This window comes from Impatiens glandulifera, chromosome 2 (genome assembly GCF_907164915.1).
Source record: "Impatiens glandulifera chromosome 2, dImpGla2.1, whole genome shotgun sequence".
Lineage (NCBI taxonomy): Eukaryota > Viridiplantae > Streptophyta > Magnoliopsida > Ericales > Balsaminaceae > Impatiens > Impatiens glandulifera.
Genome location: NC_061863.1, coordinates 47,607,942 through 47,625,400, shown reverse-complemented (window position 1 = coordinate 47,625,400; position 17,459 = coordinate 47,607,942). Strand labels below are relative to the sequence as shown.

The following is a 17,459-nucleotide window of genomic DNA, read 5'->3' as shown; positions in this document are numbered from 1 at the left end:
TAAGATAAAAATAAATATATTTATGTAATGCAATTTAAATATTGATTAATTTAAAATATATAATTAGAATTTTATTAAATATAATATATTTTCAATATATAATTATTCTCCAAAATAAATTAAATGAATTTTTACAACTAATTCTCATTTACCCGATCATAATAAAATTTTAATCAATTAATACATTTAATTCAATTTAATAGCCTACATAAGTAACCTATCCCAATCCAATAAATTATCTATCAATTATCCAATTTAATTATAATTCAAATACATTTATAACAAATAAAAAAAGAGAAAGAGTCATAAAATGTTATTTAAATAATCTTAAAAAATGATAAATTCTCAGTTAGTTTATTTTAGATTATTTATATTTGATTGTTTGATAATTTAATTATTTATTTTATTCATTTTACCTTTTTATTCATTAATTAAATAAAAAGTAGTCTCATGATTAATTTAATTTTATTATTTAAAAGATATTTATATATAAGATAATTATATTAATTTAAACGATATTATTTAATATTTATTATTCCTATATTTTCAATTATTAATTTAGTTTTATTAATTAAATAATAAAATCTTATTATTTTCTTGTTTATGTGCCATTTTATTATTAATATATAATATAATGTATTTCTCAATAAAAAAAAAAGTTTAACAGTCATTAATAAAATAGAGTCGAGGATACAAGACAACCTAAAATAAAATCTTTGTAATATTTAGTAAACTATAGAAATTATATATTAAGAAAAACATTAAATATTTTATTATTATTAAAGGTTGATAAGACAATAAAAATTCTAATTTTCATTAAAGAAAATAAAATTTGTTTATTTTCTCATAAGTTAAATATTATCCTCTTATTATAACGTTTTTATAAATTATATATCACTATTACTCATACTTATACTATTTGCTAATCATTTAAATCTAACATTCATCGTACTTCCATGCAATCAAATTAACCTAACTATCTAAGACCAATAATAATTAATAAAATTAATAAAATTTGAATATAATTAAGTCAAATTAAAAAATAATAATTTAATAATAAAAGTGATTAAACTTAGTATGAAGTAAGTGAGAATGAGAAATAATTAATTAAAATTTAACTAAACAACTATATAATAATTAACATTATAATTATATTTTAGAAAAGTTATATATATATATATATATAAATTTTAATTAGGAAAATATTATGTTTAATATAATTTGTTAAAGAAAAGACCATTTGTTAGGTGGCACACTTTTTATATAGACCAGATTGTGGATTAAACGTGTTAACAAGGTGAAGCAATACAAATCTTTTACTATCTGCCATTTAATATTAAAGCATTATAATATATATATATATATATATATATTATAGATTATCTGCCATTTAAGTTATTAATTTGCCGCAAATATAACATGATGGGACTTGTTAACTACTCAACAATTCATGACCAAAATAATCTAGGGCTTGATTTGTGTTGAATTAAACTGAGAGAGACAATTAGTAACGCGTAAGTAAAATATTATTTAATGTATAAATAATAATAATAAAACATTAATCGGTTTCTAATAGGTTAATAATCACAAATTATATTCATTTAAAACATCTTAAGTTAAAGTATAATAACTATATTTTTTATATGAAAATAATTAAAAAAAACTCATTAAATGAAACAACCCTTCTTAACCAAGATGAAATATAACATTAAAAACATTAACCAGGAATTACGTATTTCTTTCTCTTTTCTCTCCTACCTTTATGTTTTTCCAAAAGTAAATAATAAGTGACATGTCTTTCCTCCCAAATTTCCCAATTCATTCATCACTATCTATTAAAATATTAATAATTTTAATAAATAATATTTAATTAGAATTTGACAGCAAAACTAACTCTTAGTCACTATCTAGATTGCTGTTAATGATCTGCTAAGCAGATAGAGGTAGTGCTAATTAGGGTAGCTTATGAATTTTAAAAAATAATTATTAGTTAGTAATTAATCTCCTCCTAAATTTGAAATTGGAATGATTTGACGGTCATAAAGAATAATTAATTAAGATATCTTAATCCCCTAAAGCTCATTTTTTATTATTAATAAGTACATCTTCATAATCCCCATTAATATATTTGTGTGCTAACAGCATTTTGACAAGTGTTCAGTCCCTATCAAGGTATTAACTCAGTTTGATTATTTGAAAATTTAATCTAAAATAATATATTTAAATAACTAACTAAATATAAGAGAAATGAGTTTGGGGGATATAATTTGAAGAAGAAGAATGATGTTGAAAAAATAAAATAATTTGTCTTTTATCTTTTTCATTACATTTCTCTTTTTTTCTACAAATTAGGTAATGTCATGTATTCACTCTATCCGGTTGGTTCCGGTTGGTTCGATGCTACCCATACAATCCACTAAGACACCGCCACCTACTTGTATAAAAAGAAAAAAAAAATTAACAAATAAGAGTTAAAAATAAGAGCTAAAGTGATGCTTCACTTTTTTATTTTTTCTCTTAAATTATATCAACCTAAATCTATCCCTCATCAAAATAAAATACCATTTATTTATTTATTTATTCTAAAATATTTTCATTCTAACTCCCTGCCTTACAATAAAATTCTCAAATAAAATTGAGAGGTATCTTTGCTAACTTTATTATATTTTTAATAATAAATTAACAATGATTAACAAAAAAAAAAAAAAAAAGTAAAAAATGATCACACTAATCAATTGCATGCCCCCTTCAAACTCACACACTACTTGATATAATAAATTATTTGCATTAAATTGATTATTTTATGCACTATTTGGCAAAGGGTTCTGAAGGAGGGCCAAAGGAAAACTCAAATTGGCCTTAAATTAATAATTTCAGACATTAATCTATCTATTATCTACCATCTTATATAAAAGGAAATGATTTGAAAGATATTTTACCACAAATGTTTAAATTTTAAATCCAAGTTAGTCACATGTCTATATCATGGGGACCAAAAAGATCATGCCTTTTCTCCTTCTACTGTAGAAAATCTGAATTAATTAACAATCTAAAGTTTTTTAATAATAATTTATTTATATTTGGAAATCATTAAAGTTGCAATTCCGTGTGGAAAGTAAAATCAAATCACAAAAACAAAATCAGTTAATCGTTTATTTTCTGTTCAAACTTATTAGAATTATAACACATCATTACTCTCAGAATTAAGTAGTCATTGAGGATAAATCAAAATATTAAGATTAGGGGCTTCAGCATAATATAATGAATAAATTTAGCATGTATTTGTATTTAATGTAAGGAACAAAATTCAAAAGCTAAATACTCTTAGAGAGAATCAAACCGGATTATTATTAGATTTTAATGATTTTGATAATAATTTTTTTGGGCTCGACCTTAGGTCATTAGAACCACTACATAAATCCGTCATTAGTTGTCACTTAATAAATAATGAAACTCGTACTCAGGTCCACCTTACTCAAGTCAAAATATTTTTCAAACGGACCCTCAAAGTCATGGTGAAAATTCATTAGGCTCTAATTAGTGAACTATTTATGACAATGTCAATACCATGTGACTTGCTACCTAGTATGTTCAATTTTAATTGGCCTATGATGACAATTAAAGGATTTTGGAAGATCAAGGTTAATTGAGGAATGAAATCAACAACTATTTTTTTGTTCTAATGATTTAGTGATCTTTAAAACTACAAGGAAATTAATACCAATTATTTACAACCTTAAAAGATTCACTTCTTAACATGCATGCTTCATCAATTAGCAAGTTAAGATTCAACTAGCTTTCCATACCTTTTAACCTATGGATCTAGATTAGGTTGCATTATTGAGACCGATTCCTAGTTCTTAGTATATTTTCCTTTGTTCGTGACGATTTAGCATATTTGTCCCGATGTTTTTAGTTTCCTTTACGTCCAAGTTTTCCTTGTTGTTTTTTTTCTAACATAAAATTACTCATTAATTTATCAATATATATTCTTTGAGATTTAATTGAAATTATCCATGTATACTTTTCTATTGGCAATTTTTCAGCATGGGCATATAATTAAAAACAGCAATTAGCAACCACCTAATGATTAAGGCATGCCATAAGGAATGATTAAGGATTGATTTAGATGCAATTAAGAGTGATGTCCCAAACAATTATGATTAGATTTCATTAGCAAATCTCAACTGAACTCTTACATGATTATCATGAGTTATATTAATTGAAGATTTTCTAAAGGTGTAGGGTCAGTTTTTTATCTTTTATTTTTGTGAAATCAGAATAATTTTATTTTTAAATTAAGGTTAAAATATATAACTAAACAACAACAAATTTAATAGTTTTGTTATGCAATAATTATTTATTATATTTTGAAAAAAATTATGAAACCTCATGAATATTACCAATAACAAATATTTACCATTACAAAAAGTTATGAAATCATTTATCACAAATTCAACCAAATAAAACAACTAAAAAGTGAAATACAACATAATGCATATGAAAAGCATAAACATAATGTTTGTCTTGTTTTTTTTTTTTTTTTTTATTATCTATTTTTGAAATTTTTTTTTAATAAAATATGAACAAAAAAACATTACAAAAATGAGTGGCCTAAAGTACCAACAAACACACCCGTAACAAAAACAAATGATAACTAATGGAAAAAACGAGAAATGAAAAACAACCGTTAACAATTGTTTTAGGATCTACGAGCTTGATAATATGTTTATTTATATTCTTTTCTTAGTTTTCATGTTTTGTGACGTTTTTATTTTCTAATATCATATTTCATCGTTGTTCTTAAATGATTCTTATTAATTTTTAATATATTTCGATCGATGTGCTTAATTAAACAATTCATATTATTTTTTAATATATTTCGACATAGTAATATTTGAATGAAGATGATATACTAATAATTATACAAAAAAGATGTAAATTAAATATGATCCAATTGAATGATTCATGGTATTTATATATATTGGTTTGGTGATAAAAATTATAAATATAGATAAGGGAGACATTTTGACGGTCTACCCCTTAAATTTGAAGCACCAAACTTTGACGTGGACAGTTGAGATTGGGATTGAGATTGAAAACCCTTTTGAAGGATCGATGACTAGGGCAGCTAACAGTTGTCTCCAGTACTACTACTAATAAATAAATAATAATAATAATAATAATTAATATTATATTTAATAATTTGTAAGCAAACAAACGGTGATATTCGATTGATCGATCAATCGATCGATCAATGAGGTCTTGTTCAATCCTTGCTTGCCCCCACTGCCCTAATCATATTCATGGGCTTTCCTTCTCTTTTCTTCATATTATAATAATAATTCTCTAAGACCCACCCACTTTTAATTTCCTATCTATAAATAGAACTACAACAATATTTCATTTCATTTCATTCATTCATTAATAGACTACCAATTAATTATAACCCTTTTTATCATCTATTAATCATTCATTTTTCAAGTACAAGAACTAAATATGGGTTTGGAAATTGATGTTAATGTTGAGTTATCAAAGATTGCAGTTTCTGCAGCTCATGGGGAAGACTCTCCATATTTTGCAGGATGGAAAGCTTACGATGGAAACCCTTATCATCAACTCAATAACCCATCAGGCGTTATTCAAATGGGATTGGCTGAAAACCAGGTACTAAATCTTTTCATTTTTTTCATTTTTATGTTTTTTTTTACATATTATAATAATTTATTAATTAATATATATAATATTATTTGGCAGGTTTCATTTGATATGGTGGAAGAATATTTAGAGCATCACACAGAAGCAGCTCTCTTCGGAAAGACCAAAGTTTCTTCCTTTAAAGACAACGCCTTGTTTCAAGACTATCATGGCCTGCTATCTTTCAGAAAGGTATTTTTTTATATTTTATTATCCTCATAATAATATCAATTTTAATTAATTTTTTTCTTAACTATGTTAATTCATGTTTGTTCAGGCGATGGCAAGTTTCATGGAACAAATAAGAGGTGGGAAATCGAAGTTCAACCCGGAGAGGATCGTTATAACTGCTGGTGCGACGGCTGCTAACGAGTTGTTGACTTTCATTCTTGCTGATCCTGGAGATGTTTTACTTGTTCCAACACCTTATTATCCAGGGTAAGTAATTTTAATTAAACCCTAGCTATGAATATATATACAAAATTTACTTATAACAACAAGTTAATTCTTTGTCTAAATTTGTTTATATTTGTTTTTTTCTTACGTGAAGATTCGATAGAGATTTACGATGGAGAACTGGTGTAAATATCGTGCCAATCCATTGCGAAAGCTCGAATGGTTTCCAAGTCACTCCCGAAGCCCTAGAAGCAGCTTACCAAAGTGCTTTGTCAATGAACATGAAAGTGAAAGGAATGCTCATAACAAATCCTTCTAATCCTTTAGGTGTCACGATCACTCGTGGCACTCTTGAAAAGATATTCGACTTTGTCACCCTAAAAAATATCCATCTAATCTCAGATGAAATCTACTCGGGATCTGTGTTCTCGCCGCCAGACTTTGTTAGCGTGTCCGAGATATTGGAAGCACGACATAACAAAGGAGCGGAGCGAGTCCACATAGTGTATAGCCTCTCAAAAGATCTCGGGCTCCCGGGGTTTAGGGTTGGGGCTATATACTCGTACAACGATAAAGTTGTGACAACTGCTAGAAGAATGTCGAGTTTCACGCTTATTTCATCTCAAACACAACATCTCCTTGCTTGCATGTTATCGGACAAGGATTTTACGGAGAATTACTTGAGTGTGAACCGCGAAAGGTTAAGCAAAAGGCGAAAAATGATGGTGAAAGGCCTTAGGGAAGCCGGAATAGAGTGTCTCGAAGGGAATGCCGGCTTGTTTTGTTGGATGAACATGAAACCTTTTCTTGAGAAACCTACTATGGAGTGCGAATTGGATCTTTGGAATTCAATAGTGAATGATGTGAAGTTGAATATCTCTCCAGGTTCATCTTGTCATTGCTCAGAGCCAGGATGGTTTAGGGTTTGCTTTGCTAATATGAGTGAAAACACACTTGAGGTTGCCCTTAAAAGGATTCGTGATTTCATCATTCATCAAAGGAGGAGGGCAGAAAAGTAATTTTATCCACGTGGACTGATTTTAGTGGCTGATATTGATCTTTGTGAAGTAACTCATGCATGATGATGATTCGTTTATTATTAAGATTTTTGTCATTTAAAAGAAAATGATTATAAATACCTACTTACTTACTTACGTTTGCTGGTTTCAGAGATCATGTTTGCTCATCATGAATATATCATGAGGCATGCAATTATCTGATTTTTACTGGTGTACATTTGATGAAGTGGACTTTTAATATTTGAGAAAAAAAAAAGAATTTTTATTGTAATATTTTGTAATAAGTGTGAGTCATGTGACAATACAATAAGATAATTAAATTAAAGAGGAGTTGTATGTATTTTTTATAAAGTTATCTTATTGTATTTATATATTCTTCTTCTTCCTATTATTGAAATAGTTCTTCTTCATCCTATTATTGAAATAGTTAAAAACAAAGGGTCTAGACTTGTGTGAGTGATCTAACAATCCTAATGAAATGAAAATAATAAGATAACACAATTTATCACTAATTAATCTAATTTTTTTATATAATTATTTGAACTTTCATTCAACAATGTACACTTATTTAAAATTATTGTTATTTTGATTCATTTCAATGTAACTTAAAAAAAATTAACCAAAACTTCTACAATAATTTGATAAACTATAAATAACTTAACTAGGTAATATATACACATAATAAAAGTGTTTAAAATGTAATTTTAACCAACTCAATTAATTAAATTACATTTATTTTTGAAAGGTAAAATAGTTTTTGATATATATATATATATATATATATATATATATATATATATATATATATATATATATATATATATATATATATATATATATATATATATATATATATATTACATTAGTCCACATTTTATAAAATCAACTTATATATCAAATACTTGTTTATGTATTTTTCATTTGATTTATTTAATATTAAATTTTTAGACACTTCAATATTTAAATTTATAATTATATATATCACTAGATCGAGTAGATCAATTGACAATAATTAGTGTTTAAGAAAAAAAAAATTATAGATTCAAATATCGCCTATGAAAAGATTTATGATTGTGGGAATATTTCTAAAAAAAATATATATTTTTTATCAAATACACCCTTTTGAATTTCCTTATAGTCTCTGTATATTATTTAATTTGTACATAAAAATATTAAATTCCTTTGCAAAAATTCAAATAATTTTGGATATTGATTTTTCTCTTCAAATTCTTCATCTTGGAACAACTCCAAGGCCTACATTTTTTTTTGAGATTTGAGAAACTATTAGGCCCAAAATAGAGTATTGGGCCGAACTCAATTAAAGTCCGTATAATAAGATCATATAAATAATATAAAATCGCCGTCTTCTCCCTTAACATTCCAAACCCTAGACAATCAGACCTTCCTGCAGAGACGAATCAACGATTCAACAATGGGTAACTTCAAGAACCCTAATTTTTTCCATCTTTTTATCCTCTACAGAAAAATCCACTATATTTGATTCATTGTTTCGTCAAATCACTGTTTTTATTCTACCCTAATTTATAAAGCGCGAGATTGATTGATTGATTCTTTTGTTTGCAGGTAAGGTTCACGGATCGCTTGCTCGTGCCGGAAAAGTTAGAGGGCAGACCCCTAAGGTTGCCAAGCAAGACAAGAAGAAGCAGCCCCGCGGTCGCGCCCACAAGCGTATTCAGTACAACCGCCGTTTCGTCACTGCCGGTTAGATTAATCTCTATTAACCCTCTTTTATCATTAGGGTTCTTACATGTTTTGATTTTAACTGATTGGTTATTGGGAATCAACCCATGAAATAGAACTAGAACACATTGTCTGTCTGCATAATAATAAGAAATTATGAAATTATGCCCCTCTTCTAGCCTAGTGGCTAAAAGAGGTTAATATCCCAAACCTTTAGGTCCTGGTTCGAGCCTCTGTTTGGTTTGATTTCCTATTAACCCTCTTTTATCATTAGGGTTCTTACATGTTTTTGACTTGAACTGATCATGTGGTTATTGGGAATCAAACCATGAACTAGAACTAGATCACATTGTCTGTCTGTATAATAATAAGAAATTATCCTCTCTTCTAGCCTAGCGACAACAAAAGCTGGATATCCCCAGCTTCCTTGAGGTCATGTGTTCTAGCCCTTCAGGTGTCAAGTTCTGTGCCTAGTTAAGTTTGTGGGCTCCTTAACCCTTTGTCGCACTTTAAAGGTGAAGCCGAACCTAGTGTTCTAAAAATAATAATAATAAGATATGAAGTTATCCCCTCTTCTAGCCTTGGCAAAAAGAGGTTGATATCCGCACCTCTGCCTCTATGTATGGTTAGATTGATTGATTTCTACAAAAATGATGAAATTAGAAAGTGTTACATTGAATATGGATGAGGACTTATGGATGGTTTGATTACCTTGTTGTCTTTTATATAGTTGTTGGCTTTGGGAAGAAGAGGGGACCCAATTCTTCAGAGAAGTAAGCAGAAGAAGAAGAAGAAGTTGTGTGTAGTCTTAATGGTATTTCATTCAAATGTTAATGCTACTACTACTATACTATGTGACATTTACTTTCAATTTGAGTTCATGTTAGGATTATTTATTTTCTAAAACTGATTGGGTTACCTTTTTATTTTAACATATTTTTGGTTGGTATTATCATGCGGCTTTTGGTTGGTCTTTTGATGGTTTCCCATTAGTTACATTGCAATGGCATGTGGGTTTCTAAGAAATTTCAAAATTGTGCACATTTCCAGAATGGATCTGTAGAATCCAACTAGTGTATCTATGTTAAGAGTGTTTTTGTTGAAGAAGATATTTTTATGAATTCTCCAATTGCAAAGCGAAGATGACCAATTCTTACTTATTCTTATTAAGCTTGATAAACACCCATTGCAAATTCATTTTTCTATATGCAACCTCAAATTAGTGTTTGTGAGGTGTTCGTGATCTGCAGGTTAAAATTAGACTTTGACCAAGTTCGAGTTAAGCTAATGATCCGCTGGTTAAAATTAGACTTTGACCAAGTTCGAGTCAAGTTAGAGACGATTTGTTTTATACTTTAGTTCGTATAATATTTGTTGGTCAGTATTTTTTATTTTAATAATAATTAATATATTTTTATAATTTTAATATTAAAATTTAAAATTAATAATTTTTCTAACAAATATTTAATATAATTTTATTTCAAGTTTATCCGTTCAAATTTATAAATGAGTTAATAAATATTTAACCAGTTCAAGCTTAAAAATTAAAATTGTGCAGTTGAAGGAAATATTAGAATTGAATTCACTTGATTTAAATAATTTGTTACAAATTATTTACATTTTAAAAATGTTGGGTTGACAATAGGATATATTATATTCAATTTATTATATATTATAAAGAAATGAATTTATAATTGTTATAAAATATAATAAATAAATATATTGGTAATTTAGGTGAGATTAGTGCGAGGGACACAAATTCCATTTTGTTTGGTTTTAAGGAAAAACAATTCTAAATAAGGTAATTCAATTCGGTTATCGCAGGACAGGACGGTTTCATATTACAATAATTGTAATTATTATATTCATTCTAAAAATTGAGCCTAATTTGTTCAAACTTTACAATCATTTTGAAAATCACTATTGACAAATTGTGCTCAATTTGTTCAACTTTGCCATCATTTTGGATGTATTGATTGAAAACCAATAATGTCGCATAATTACTTTTCATTGAAGTTTTCGTTTACTTTTGTTCTTTTACCTACTGACATGCTTTAGTAACATGCTTGTAAATATCCAAAACTTTTCAAATTAAAACTAAGAAAAATCAAAAGAATAACTTTGATCTAGTTCAAAATTGTCTAAAATATAAAGTAATATTCTTTATGAATATTCATAATTTTTGTCTTGAATGATAAATACAATTTCTTCCAATGTTTTCAAATTGAACAAGTAAGACCTTTAGATTTTCAAGCTGAACTATAACTACAATAACGTCTACATACATCCATCTTTGTCATTATCCAGACTTTTTTTTGTACCTCTTAACTGTTTATAATCACACGATCCTCGTATTAATATCTTCATATTTTACTTTACCAGGTAAATCTTCTTTCTTTCAAACCTCATTTGTTTATGACTAATTTTATCAACAAGAATTTATTATTATCACAAAAAGTATCCACATATATTTTTTAAAAAAATACTTCAAAATTTTAAATTTATATTAAATGACTAATTCTATATATATATTAATTTCTTTATATGTAAATGTGTCTGTTCTGAAATTTCTTTCTCATAAAAAAAAAAATAAACACCTTATTAAGAAATTAATCAAATATATGCACTAATTGAGATCCGAGGATTGAGGGTTGGGTATAACCAGATTCTACTTAATTTTTAAAATAATATAAAGATGTATAATATTTTAAGGTTAAAGTTAGTTAAAAAAATTAGCTTATTTAATTAGATTATGATTCAAATTTTAAATGAAATATATTTATTTATTTATTTATGTGGTCCTATGCATTCATTACCTTAGCACATTTCATTAATGTCTAAGGTGATATTATTATATTATATTTTGAATTGCATGTACTAATATTAACATTTGTCAAAGATAAATAGTTCCAAATTCCAACATGCATGGCATTTAAGTTAGGAAACAAATAAATGAGACCTACATATTTCTTTTGATGTATTTAATTAAACAATAACAATTAAAAATATTTATTTAACAATTTAAACTAGAATTAAGTAAGTCTATTTTTATAATTTAAATGATTAATAAACTTTGATATTCAGATACTAATTTATTTATTTATTTTTTAACATTCTTTTCATTAAACTAATAATTTTGTAAAGATGAAATATAATCAATTCAATAAAAACAAGGTGGTGTCAAATCGGTTATATAAAAATAAAATCCAAAACAAACAAGTAGATAACTTCGTGCTGTCCACCAACGTCTACATAAATGTATTTTAATAGTATTCGGTGAGATATTATTTTAAGTTGACAATGACAATTACACCATAGGCTACCACTTTCAATTTTTATTAATTGATATAATGACATATCTTGTAACTTAATTAACCGGTAAAGTGGGACTATATAAAAGGGTTAAGAATTCTAATTGATTAAAAATTGTAACTTACTTATTAAGTTGGTAAAAACAAACTCTTTCCTTTTTAACGTAATAATTTTACATAAATATTTTTATATAAAAAGTAAATAAGAAAAAAACTTAAGAGCTAGCCTAGCCTAGTCTAGCCTTACATTTCAAAACCATGATTCCCGCTTAAATTCAAAGCGTTTTCAGATTGAAATAAATTCGTGATTTTTTTTTGACTTTTAAACCGATTCTTACCATTGGGCTATCTTGGTGGGATAAAAATGAGACAAGGATTAAGCATATAGGTCACAGACATACTGAATCATTTAACCAGTCACAAAATTTGTCGCCTAACGGGCTCGAACCCAGAATATCAGAGACACTAAAAATATCCACTTGACGATGGTGCGATTATTTGAAAATGATGTATTTCCCAATAAGCTCAATTATATTCTTTTAATTTTGAATTTATAGTTTCTTAAAAATGTTTGAATCTAAAATAATAGATTCCTTTTTCAGGTAATCATTATTGCATCTTTATAGAGAGATTCTAGTTGTTAAAAGTTAAAACTACCAAATAATATTTGTTTAAGCTTCCTCTCTTTCTCTCTCTTCGATCGATCCTCTGCTTGGTAGGTTTGAAGACTGAAGATGATGGAAAATCATAGCTTGGAATCTTCTCTTTTAGGTGGCGATGATCATGCAAGAAGAAGACGATGGACCAAAGCTATCCTCTACTTTTCTCTATTTATCATTCTCGCTTGTAAGTGTATACATACGCATAATCTCTCTCGTTTTCGCTTTCTATGTATAAACATATATATTGATCATGTTTTACCATCTGTTAGACTTAGATCCTTTCTATGATGATCAAACATACTTTGATATCTCATACTTTGGTTACCATAGGCTTGAATGATTCATTGATAACTGATAAGAAGGAAACCGCATGCTAATCTAGTGCGAATTTTGACGATTCTGTTAGATTCAGCACCTAATTGATTAATTATGTTGGAAAAACGATAGTGAAAGTTTTTACCTCTGTTAGATCCATGCTTAGAACACTGTTTTTGATTTATATCGAAGATATACTGGTTCTTTTAAACCTAATTGATCAATCAATGTTTGTTGCATGTACAATCAGTTCTTCGTTACACTGGAAGCGGGGGGAAAATAAGAGTAGGGAATGCTCATAATGTTCATAGACAGATTGCTGGTGCGGATATTGTTGAGTCGAGTAAAGGAGTGGTGGCAGCCGATGATGGCCGTTGCTCTGAGATTGGTGCATCAATGCTTAGAAAAGGCGGTCATGCAGTTGATGCTGCTGTTGCAACCGCATTGTGCGTGGGGGTAGTCAATCCTATGGCCAGTGGAATTGGAGGTGGGGCCTTTATGATTGTTCATTCTACTTCTACAAATCAAACTGTAGCATTTGACATGAGGGAAACTGCTCCTTTGGCTGCTTCCGAGGTATGAAATTTAGTGTAATCCTTGTTGAATCATTTTGATGCTAGTTTTAGAATTAAATGGGTATTGATTGACAACAGGACATGTATTCCAACGACCTTAATACCAAGTATGAGGGTGCATTGTCAATGGGGGTACCTGGTGAATTGGCTGGTCTACATGAAGCTTGGTTGACATTTGGGCGGTTACCTTGGAATGATTTGTTCAAACCAGCCATTAAGCTTGCCAAAGAGGGGTTCATAGTGGAGCCATATCTTGCACTCAGCATTTTCAACAGTGGTGAATCGATCCTATCTGATCCTGGATTAAGATCTGTTTTTGCCCCAAATGGGAGATTATTGCAAGCAGGGGATACTTGTCATAACATTGAACTTGGGAGGACTTTGGAAGCAATTGCTAATAATGGACCAAAAATCTTCTATATTGGAGATATTGGTAAGAAGCTAGTCAAAGATGTGAGAAATGCTGGTGGGATTTTAACATTCGAGGACTTGAGGGATTACAGAGTGGTAGTAACCGATCCTATTTCTGTGAACACTATGGGATATACCATTTTAGGAATGCCACCTCCTTCAAGTGGAACCGTTGCCCTGTCTCTGGTTAGTGTAGCAGAGTCTAACTAGCTCTAGTTCTGTTTCTGAATGGGCAATATGTATACCTTTGATTAATTCATGTTTGTGTAGGTTCTTAACATATTGGATAGCTATGAAAGCCTTAATGCTGCAAAAGGGGCTATAGGCTTGCACAGGCTGATCGAATCACTAAAACACACGCTGGCTGTTCGAATGAACCTAGGCGATCCCAAGTTTGTAGATATCAATAATACCATATCCAATATGCTTTCTCATTCTTTCGCGAAACAACTTCAGCAAAAGATATTTGATAACACCACTTTCCCTTCTGATTACTATTTGCCCAGGTTAAAACAAAGGACTGGTGATTATCATTTGTTTGGTTTGGTTTGGTCACAACATTAAAAAGAAATTGTGTCCTTGACATTCAGGTGGAGCCAGCTTGATGATCATGGAACAAGTCATTTCTGCATTGTAGATGGAGATCGAAATGCTGTGTCAATGACCACAACTGTAAACTACCCTTTTGGAGCCAAAATATTATCACAATCCACTGGCATCATTCTCAATAACGAAATGGGAGATTTTTCAGTACCAACTGAAATAGGAGACCAACTCCCCCCTGCTCCGACTAATTTTATCAAACCAAACAAACGACCCTTATCATCCATGACTCCCATCGTTGTTCTAAAGGTATTCTTTGTTCAGAACACTCCAATTTAGAGTTTGAAGTTTCTCAAATTCTTGATCTGTCTTTGCAGAATGACCAACTTGTAGCAGTAATTGGAGGGAGCGGTGGCTTGTACATTCTTGAAGCAGTAATCCAAGTTTTTCTCAACTATTTTGCTATGGGAATGGATCCCTTGGCTGCAGTACAGAATCCAAGAGTTTACCATAAGGTTTTGCTTATAATTATTACATAAATGAAAGAATTTGGTCTATAATGAATTGACATAATTATATAATTATGGCAGCTGATTCCGAATACAGTATTGTATGAAAACTGGACAGTTATTGATGGGGATCATATTGAACTAGCTGAAGAGAGGAAGAAGTTTCTAGAAGAAAGAGGTCATCAAATGGAAGCAAAGAAAGGAGGAGCCATTTGCCAGCTTATTGTTCAAACTATTACTGATGATTATGATGATGTAAATCAAATGGGAAGAAAATATGGGAAACCTTCATCAAATGATAAAAGATTTGCCCATGGAGTATTAACGGCGGTGAGTGATCCTAGGAAAGATGGGAGGCCTGCAGCCGTATGATCAATGATCTCTAAGGTAGAATGAATAATGCCCATTAATGGTCGAACCAGACCATTTACTTGTTGTTGTGTATATATCAAAACAGTAATTCTCAGTCTATAAATTAATATTCTGGAATTTAAGTATATATTTTCATTTCCTAATTGATAAAATAACATGAAAATACCATGTCATAAAAAGTATTATTTTAATGGACTTTTTTTTTTAAAACAAATTAAAAAAGTTGGATAAATAAAATTTAATTGTACAAGTATTTATGGAATACAAGTTAACAAAACCAAATGAAATTGAACTTTATATTCTTGTACAAAAATAAAATATTTTAAGTCAAATTAAATTTTTTTTTTTATTTAAAGTTATATTAATAAATTACATGTCATGAAACTAAGGCCTGGTTGTTATAAGTTATTAAAAAACCAATTCAAAATCAAATATCACTTCACTCTCTTTTTATCAATCACATCACTTAAATTATTAACCAAAATACCATTTATTTTAAATTATTATTTTTTTATTTTATTTATATATCAATACTAAGTCTTTTTACAAAAAATAATCATTATCTCCTCAAAATCATTACCCATCATTTAATTTTTCTCTCTCTTGATTTTTTAAAAAATCCACAACCGAAACAACCTCTAAGAGCTTGTTTCATGATTTCATCTTGGTTTTTGTGATTTTATTGTGTTTTTGTAAAAAAAAAAAATATTTTTTTTTTATAAAATTTTGATTTTTAATTAATTTAAATATTTTGTTTTTATATTTAAAAATTAAATATAATAAAAATAAAATAATAATAATTTATTAGTATAGTTGATAAAACGAGTGATTTGATGCTTAAAATAATAATAATATAATAAAAATAATTTATAAAAATGCATAAAGTTTAACAAAATCCTTAAAAAAACACAATCAAACAAAACATAATATTAGAGAAGCTATCCCAAAAACTAATTAAATAAGAAGGATTTTGTTAAACATCTTATTAGAGGATGACTTGAGATAAGGATTTGTTTGGTACCCTAAAATTGGTATTTAAATTAAAATTATGGAGTTTAATTCCAATTCTAAATTTGGTAGACCCTTTAATATTAAGAATTATAATTGAAATTATAATTTTAATAAAATTTAATATAGTGTAATTTTATAGTATAAATTCTACTTTTTTTTAGCTCAGAATTGTAATTCTAAATTGTATTATTTTTAACTTATTATTTTATAATTTAAAACACGATTAAAGTTTTCAATCGATAATTTTTATTTTAAATTTAGGATGTTAAAATATTGAATCGATATCTTTTTTCTTTTTTAGTTTAGTAAATTAGCACTTTGAACTTTTATATATATATATATATATATATATATATATATATATATATATATATATATATATATATATATATATATATATATATATATATATATATATATATATTTAATTTAAAAAGTTAACATGTTTAAAAGATATATTATTTAAATTTAGGAAGTTAAAATGTTTAACGATATTTTTGTTATGAATATATGAAGTTAAAATGTTAAACAAATATATTTTAATGAAAATCGAAACTTAAAATAGTTCATTTGCTCTATTTCTTGTTCATAGGGTATGAGCTAAGCTAGTAGCTTTTAAGTAATGGCATCCTTTTTTATCCTAGTTTATGTAATAACTTTCCTCTTGTCCCATCTTTCTCTCCTTTAGTTAAGGGGGTTCTGGTTCAAGCTAGGTTATCTAACCTATCCTAACCGCATGCGCTTCTATTATGTTATGCATTAAATTAGGTTCAAGCATTGAAATGAATCAGAGCATTTGAATCATGTGAGGGCACGATAGTCATTTCACAAGTATGATCATACATTCAGCAAATAAGATTCAGTCCCTCGATTTTACCTTTGATAGAGTTCGTGAAATTCTGCCACTCTACTTGCTGTCGAATTGATTCAAATCATG

The 17,459-nt window shown here is 28.0% G+C and overlaps 3 protein-coding genes across 3 annotated transcripts; all 3 read left to right on the top strand.

Annotated features, from left to right (window-relative positions):
* Window positions 1–5,499: 5,499 nt before the first annotated feature.
* Window positions 5,500–7,155, top strand: LOC124927649 (1-aminocyclopropane-1-carboxylate synthase 7-like). Its single transcript, XM_047468106.1, has 4 exons — window positions 5,500–5,667; window positions 5,758–5,889; window positions 5,975–6,135; window positions 6,248–7,155. Exons 1-4 carry the CDS (start codon window positions 5,500–5,502, stop codon window positions 7,110–7,112), a joined length of 1,326 nt encoding a protein of 441 aa, XP_047324062.1. The 3' UTR covers window positions 7,113–7,155.
* Window positions 7,156–8,482: 1,327 nt separating this feature from the next.
* LOC124927270 (40S ribosomal protein S30) lies at window positions 8,483–9,765 on the top strand. The gene is made up of 3 exons (XM_047467661.1): window positions 8,483–8,548; window positions 8,697–8,834; window positions 9,544–9,765. Exons 1-3 carry the CDS (start codon window positions 8,545–8,547, stop codon window positions 9,588–9,590), a joined length of 189 nt encoding a protein of 62 aa, XP_047323617.1. The 5' UTR covers window positions 8,483–8,544; the 3' UTR covers window positions 9,591–9,765.
* A 3,038-nt stretch (window positions 9,766–12,803) lies between these two features.
* On the top strand, window positions 12,804–15,694 carry LOC124925777 (glutathione hydrolase 3-like). The gene is made up of 7 exons (XM_047465869.1): window positions 12,804–12,970; window positions 13,352–13,677; window positions 13,755–14,273; window positions 14,358–14,593; window positions 14,678–14,939; window positions 15,008–15,145; window positions 15,221–15,694. The coding sequence occupies exons 1-7, from the start codon at window positions 12,859–12,861 to the stop codon at window positions 15,509–15,511; spliced, it is 1,884 nt and encodes a 627-aa protein (XP_047321825.1). The 5' UTR covers window positions 12,804–12,858; the 3' UTR covers window positions 15,512–15,694.
* The last annotated feature ends 1,765 nt before the right edge of the window (window positions 15,695–17,459 follow it).